The sequence below is a fragment of the Desmodus rotundus genome, chromosome 3 (genome assembly GCF_022682495.2).
Source record: "Desmodus rotundus isolate HL8 chromosome 3, HLdesRot8A.1, whole genome shotgun sequence".
In the NCBI taxonomy this organism is placed as follows: Eukaryota; Metazoa; Chordata; class Mammalia; order Chiroptera; family Phyllostomidae; genus Desmodus; species Desmodus rotundus.
The window spans coordinates 148,487,612-148,494,343 of record NC_071389.1 but is presented as its reverse complement, the minus strand read 5'-3'; the positions used below and the strand labels follow the sequence as shown (position 1 = coordinate 148,494,343).

Below are 6,732 nucleotides of genomic sequence, written 5' to 3'. Positions count from 1 at the left end.
GAGCGAATTCTGAGGCTGACTTCCCTGAAGGGCTAGACTTCGCTTTGGAAGGGCGCACGTGTCCTGTGTCCTGTACCCTGGGGCTGATGCGGCGTGGTATGAGATCGTCTCGAGTTGACTGGCCTGCAGTGTCACCTGCTACCTGCCAGGCCCCTCTCTCTTTTCCAGAGACGTGATCAGCGTCCCAGAGCCTTCCGACCCTATGACTCATAGTCATGGGAGTGGATACATTGTCAACAAGGCAACCAACGCGTGGGGAATGGGGCAGTATCTGATCGCAAAGCTTTGATCTAGAGTGTCCAATGGGTTGCCCATCTCTCTACTAGCCGTACTCCTGCCGTATACATCGGTTCTCTGAACACTCGTAGAATTCCCTGAAACACCTAAGGGGAGAGAAGGGAGTTTAAATGTCCCTCTTTCTGGGTTTGATTTCCTTAGAATACAACACCTTGGTTAGGGGTGGGCGGAAGAAAATGTGAGCTCCGAGGAAAGTCAAGGTGGAGCCTAAAGCACTCTAGAAGAAGGTAAGGGATTAATTAATTAAGCAGCGAAGGCTTCACAATGACATGACCTCTTAGGCTGATCTAATATTAAGTAGTATTTGTTATGGATATTCACCAAGCAGGTGGTAATGCACATATATGTGCATTTGCTTATATGTATTTGGCTTATGCACAACATTTCTGAGCTAGCTACCTTGTGTTGACCAGCAAGTCCCAAAGAGAACTAAAGGTTCAGGCCTCTTTTCAGTCATCTGGAGGTTGGGGGCTGAGATCAGTGAGATTACAGCATTGGGAGCAAGTGCCTTTACAATTGTGAGAGGGACTAACGCAAATGTTGCTCTCTACCCAAGGTCCCATTTCTTCCAAGGGGCCGAGTCTGCCTATTTCTGTGGTGTGAATGCCACTTTTCCCAGAGACCCTGTCCAAGCTAGATAGTGCATTTAATGATGAAGGACACCAAACAAGGAATAAAGATGAGTGTTAAAGCAGTGGGAGAAGAGTAAACTGTTTGCTGCATGCTATGCACTGCTTTTAATTTCCGTTTGCTTGTCTACAAAATTACATATTTAAGAATTGTCAGGAAAGAAGTGAAGCGCTGTCAGGTTTCAAACTTTTGTCCGCCGGATTCCAAAATCCTTGGTCCTTTCTCCACTGTGTCACGTCTAGGAGAGAAACAAAATATTAGATCCTAATCAGGGGTGTCAAACTCATTCTCACGAGGGGCCACATCAGCTTCGCAGTTGCCTTCAAAGGGCTGAAATAATTTTAGGACTGTATAAATGTAACAACTCCTTAACTGTTGAAATTACATTTGGCCCTTTGAAGGTAACCGCGAGGCTGAAGTAGCTCCCGGTGAAAATGAGTTTGACACCCCAGTCCTAAGTGCATTCTCCTAGTCAAGTAAAGGAAAATTGGAAGCCGAGGCGTCCCCTGGTGGTCTATCTTTCTCATTACTAAGCCCATCAGTTCCCAGCCTGCCTGACTACCTGCATGGAATACTCCCCTTTCGCGGCGCGTGAATCTCGGATCCCGATTGGCTGGGTGGGGGAGCCAGAGGCGGGGCGCCCCAAGACGGTGCTGATTGGTTGGAGAAGGCTAAGGGAAACTTCCGGGAATGCTCGCACTCTCTCGTTCCAATGAGCTGCATCCGGCGGCAGTGGGGCATGTAGCTCCCCCTGCGGGTGGTTCAGCAGCAAACACCGTCCTGCAGTCTGCCTGGGTGGGTGGTGGGCTGTGGGTGGGGGAAGGGATGGACCGAGTCCCGGCTTGTCCGTACGAGGGTTGGGGAAGGTTTGGAGACTAAGATTCTATTCCCCGGCTCTGCACCGGGTTCCCTGCCCACCTCTCCGTCGGCTTCCCCACCTCGGGGCTTGAGACTGAAAGAGCATCTCGGGAAGGGGCATTCCAGCCCCGAAGCAGCCTATCCAGAGACACCCAAATTCTGATCTTGAAGTTGGAGGTCCCCAGGGAAGTTCGTTTCTAACCTTTTAGAAGAGTTAGAGGGTTTGAGGCTGCCTGACCCCAGCCGATTGTGGTAGGTAGACCTTGGGAAGTGGAGCATGGGGGCGAACGCTCCAGTTGAGCCTTCATCCTCTTTTCCCCTTTCTAGTGGGGTGCTGAGGCTGAGGCAGCATGACGACGGAGACCTTCGTGAAGGATATCAAGCCCGGGCTCAAGAATCTGAACCTCATCTTCATTGTGCTGGAGACAGGTGGCTATGCTGGGGCAGTGGGCCATCTGGGGGCGGGAGGGGGGGTTTCAGAGTTGGGGGGCAGAAGGGGAAAAACATCACCTCCATTCTTAACTTGCTCCCTGGGTGGCAGGGCGCACCCCAAGACATCGCTCATGCCCAGTTGCTCTCCTAGACCCCAGCCCAGATAGTTGCAGTGAGATGTAGGGTAGATGGAATCTCGCCAGATCCAAGCCTCCAGTGCCACACGGGCCTCTTTCCATTCAGCACCCTCTCCATGGTGCGGCCCCTCCATTCCCCACCTGCACCCCAGCCTACCCCAGAGATTTGGCTTTACCCTGTTTGTACAACTTTTCCCTCACCCCAGCAATATATCTAGATCTCATCCTTCCGACCATTCCTCCCGCCGTTTATCTGTTCCCACCAGGCCGTGTGACCAAGACAAAGGATGGTCATGAGGTTCGAACCTGCAAAGTGGCAGACAAAACAGGCAGCATCAATATCTCCGTCTGGGATGACGTGGGCAACCTGATCCAACCTGGGGACATTATCCGGCTTACCAAAGGGTAAGCTAGCTGGTGACCCTTGGTTATGCAAGACCAGTAACAGTCAAAGGGGTGGATTACAGGCCCGATAACTTTTCTGAATACTCTGAATCCTGCTTTTTGTGCCCCCACAGGTACGCTTCAGTGTTCAAAGGTTGTCTGACACTGTACACTGGCCGTGGGGGTGATCTTCAGAAGATTGGAGAGTAAGTGCTGGCTTGGGGATTGGAATGTTAGAAGCAGCAGGCCAAGAAAGTAAGTTCCAGGTTTGTAAGGAGGCAGCATAAGGGTATGCAGTCCATGTCCTGTATCTGGACCTTTCTGAGGCCTCCAGCAGTGGTCCAAAGGATGGGTCTGAGGCTGTGGCCACTTTCTCCCCTTGCAGATTCTGTATGGTTTATTCCGAGGTTCCTAATTTCAGTGAGCCAAACCCAGAGTACAGTGCCCAGCAGGCACCCAACAAGACGGTGAGTCCCATGGCCATGAGGTGGAGGAGGGCAGGTCCTGCCAAGAAGCATGGTAGGAAGCAAGATCTGAATGTAATTTGTGCCTTCAGGTGCAGAATGACAGCAGCTCTACCGCTCCCCAGCCTACCACTGGACCCCCTGCTGCTTCTCCAGGTAAACCTGTTCCCTTCCATCCACAGGACCACCTAGCTCCCATACTCTCCCTAGCCTAGAGAGACATACAGCCCTCACTAATTTTCCAAATCTCTTCTCTCAGTATATCCCCTTCCACCCAGTTCTTCTCCCACTCCTTTTGCAAGATTTGGGGATCTGTTTCAATCACTCACAGAGCCCTGGCACCCTTTTGCCACTACCACTCAAAGGCAAAAATGAGAACAGTTTGTCCCCAAAGATTGTACTCCTTCATTCTAGCTTGTTCCTGTCTGCTTCTTCTCTGGCAGAGCCTTGCGCATTTCGTTCCTTACCCATTTTTACAGCGTTACTTACCTGACTCAACATAGAGCCCACACTGCACAGCTGTCAAGCACTAAATAGTTCCCTGTTGGAATCACCACTCTTCTTGAAACCAAAGGCCCCATTTCTAGGCCTTGGAATTATGATTCTTCCAGCTCGTGCACTTCAAGCCCCTGCTTTTTGTTCTCTTGAAAAATTGAGGCCTCACTGCAAATCATCAGCTTTTAATTAGAATCACTCACCAACACCAGCTCCTTCATCTGGTGGGAGCTTCTCCTCAGGAAACTGGTTTTTACTGCTCTTTTCTCCCTCTGGGTCATCTCTCAGCTGACCCTACTGCTCCCTGAGTGTTTTTGGCTCTCTCCTGCCTCGGAGCCATGCAGGAGGTTTCTGCCTGTGACATTAGGCTTCAGGCTGTCTCTACCCTTCCTCAGTTTGTGTCTGCATCCCCAGTTACCATGGTTTCCAAATTGTTTGTGTCGGAACCCCCAGGGGTATGTGTTTGGTTCTTTTGGAAACACTGTGAAATAACATTTAATTCCACCACAAAAATTAGCATCCATGCTTTCAACTGGAAATACGACTATTACACATTTTCAGGTCTCCTAAAAATATTTTAATTAAGGTACATTTAAGCCTGTTTGCCCCGATATTCATTTGCCAGGTGTTTATTCACTTTGTCTTCTGCCAGTAGATACAAAAGGCTTACCAAAAAACATGTCTGGTATCAACATTGACCTATATGCTCTCCATTTTCCTGTGAATTGAGGAAACGATATTATTCTTCAGTTCTGGCTGCAGATATCTTTCTGGTGGAGCAGGGTTCAACAGGAATCTGGTCGGAGAAGCACTAGCCTATGACTTCTACCCCGTTTAGGGTTCATAGTGCCCTATGTATGGGAGAGGCGGGCAGGCTGCCTTCATTTAACAAACTTTTGTTTTTTTAATTTTTAGAGAGAGGAAGAGAAGGAGAAAGAGAGGGAGAGAAACATCAATGTGTGATTGCCTCTCGAGCACCCCCTACTGGGGACCTGGCCCACAACCCAGGCATGTGCCCTGACTGGGAATCAAACTGGCGACCCTTTTGTTGGGAGGCCTGCCCTCAATCCACTGAGCTACACCAGCCAGGGCAACAAACTTTATTTTTTTAATTTATTTTTAAAGAGAGGGGAAGGGAGGGAGGAGAGGGAGAGAAACATCAATGTGTGGTTGCCTCTGACACACTGGGGACCTGGCCCACAACCCAAGCATGTGCCCTGACTGGGAATTGAACCGGTGAACCCCGGGCCTTCAGGCAAGCGCTCAGTCCACTGAACCACACCAGCCAGGGCCTTTTAACAAACTTTTATAGATGAGGGATGCCAAGGAATAAAACAAAGTACCTGCCTTTAGGAGCTTGTCATCTATGGAGGAGATAATAACACAGACAATGATTGTAATACACTGTGAGTGCAAGGAAAACCGATAGTGATACACGCGGTTATGGGAGCTCCAGGAAGTGATCTCACACATCTGGCTTCAATCATACACTTAAAATATACACACAACAATACTTCTTATTGATATTTGGGGTGGGGGTGGGGTAAGAGTATATGTAATAATTATTTTGCTTATTCTTATCTATACTTTCCAAAATGAACATGTATCATTGTGATACACTCCATACCTTTTTTTTTTTTAACAAGAGAAAGTTTATTTAGAAAGTCACAGAGGTAGAAGAAGTGAGCTCAAGAGCAAATGGGCTCAGGAAACAAATCACCGAAGCAAAAGGAGGGCCCTGCCGCTTGTGCAAGTGCGCTGGAAAAGAAGATTCACGCGGGTGTGCTCCGGGGGGGCTGGGGGGAGGAGAGCATGCTTTCTGATTTTTTAATTTTTAAAAAATTTTATTTTTTTAGCCCTGGCTGGTGTGGCTCAGTGGATTGAGTGCCGGCCTGTGAACCAAAAAGGCCGCCAGTTTGACTCCCAGTCAGGGCACATGCCTGGGTTGTGGGCCAGGTCCCCAGTGGGGGGTGTGCCAGAGGCAAGGGATCACACATCGATGTTTCTCCCTCCCTTCCCCTCTCTCTAAAAATAAATAAATTAAATCTTTTAAAAAATAGAATAGAATAAATTTAAAGAAAAACAAGATCCTTCTTGTAACACAGACACTTCAGGCCCTTCCCCTTCCCATGCTTACCAAGTTTTACAGTCACTTTTGGTAAAGGGGCATTTTGTCAGAGGTCCTTGAGCCTAGAACGAAATAGCTAATTTTAGGCCTGACACCCAGTGATGCAGAGATGAATAAAAGAAAAATACTGTACTAGAGTTCACATAGCAACTTACAAAATGACCGAGCCTTTCCTGGGGCTCCAGGCACACTGCCCACACTGTTTGCATTTGGCCCCGCCGGCATCGGTGTGCAGTTGTGCTTGACTGAAGACTGTTACTCCCTGGGTGTGGGAGGAGGCCCTGGGGATGGACCCCTCTCCTACCTTAGTTCTCTAATTCCTGTGTTTCTGCCCCTTTCGTCACTCCTAGCCTCTGAGAGCCAGAATGGGAATGGCCTGACTGCCTCGCCTGGTCCTGGTGGTGGCCCACATGCCCCTCACACTCCTTCCCACCCCCCCAGCACCCGAATTACCCGAAGCCAGCCCAACCACACAGCTGCTGGCCCTCCTGGCCCCTCCAACAACCCCGTCAGTAACGGCAAAGAAACCCGGAGGAGCAGCAAGAGATAGCGAGACGTTCTTCCTCCCGTCCCACCACTGACTATAACCCAAGTGTCTGCTAGAGAACACAGCCTTCTACTGGGCTGCTGGCTTGGGGGTGGGAAGAGGTAGGTAGCAGTATTTTAGCCACTAAACTTCACTGAAGGGTGGTGAGAAGTGGCCTTATCCACCCTAAGCCCATACTCTCCCCTTGTCCAGCTGAAGCTGCCTGTGCCCTGGGATTCAGGGCCCTCTGCCTGCCTTTTTTCCTCTTTAGAAATGACAGTTATGGTCTCTTTCTTCTTCGTGTGTGACGTGGAAGTCTAATTGAATCCCTTCTCAATAAATGTTACCACTCTGTATTGGACTCCTTTGCTTTTTGTGGGA

The 6,732-nt window shown here is 49.4% G+C and overlaps 1 protein-coding gene across 4 annotated transcripts; it reads left to right on the top strand.

Annotated features, from left to right (window-relative positions):
* The first annotated feature begins 44 nt into the window (after nucleotides 1-44).
* Nucleotides 45-6,712, top strand: NABP2 (nucleic acid binding protein 2). Of its 4 annotated transcripts, none has more exons than XM_024576324.4 (7): nucleotides 45-96; nucleotides 2,113-2,214; nucleotides 2,621-2,759; nucleotides 2,873-2,944; nucleotides 3,124-3,205; nucleotides 3,295-3,358; nucleotides 6,176-6,712. In XM_024576324.4, exons 2-7 carry the CDS (start codon nucleotides 2,136-2,138, stop codon nucleotides 6,373-6,375), a joined length of 636 nt encoding a protein of 211 aa, XP_024432092.1. In that variant the 5' UTR covers nucleotides 45-96; nucleotides 2,113-2,135; the 3' UTR covers nucleotides 6,376-6,712. The 4 variants fall into 4 exon arrangements, with proteins under 4 accessions (XP_024432092.1, XP_024432091.1, XP_024432090.1 ...); XM_024576323.3 differs by lacking the exon at nucleotides 45-96 and adding an exon at nucleotides 439-524; XM_024576322.3 differs by lacking the exon at nucleotides 45-96 and adding an exon at nucleotides 1,624-1,722.
* The last annotated feature ends 20 nt before the right edge of the window (nucleotides 6,713-6,732 follow it).

Bases quoted from the DNA above. Each gene is read 5' to 3' on its own strand.
- NABP2 (XM_024576324.4), top strand. From the start codon at position 2,136: ATGACGACGGAGACCTTCGTGAAGGATATCAAGCCCGGGCTCAAGAAT. The intron at 2,760-2,872 runs GTAAGCTAGCTG...GTGCCCCCACAG, and splicing joins ATTATCCGGCTTACCAAAGG to GTACGCTTCAGTGTTCAAAG. The intron at 3,359-6,175 runs GTAAACCTGTTC...CGTCACTCCTAG, and splicing joins ACCCCCTGCTGCTTCTCCAG to CCTCTGAGAGCCAGAATGGG.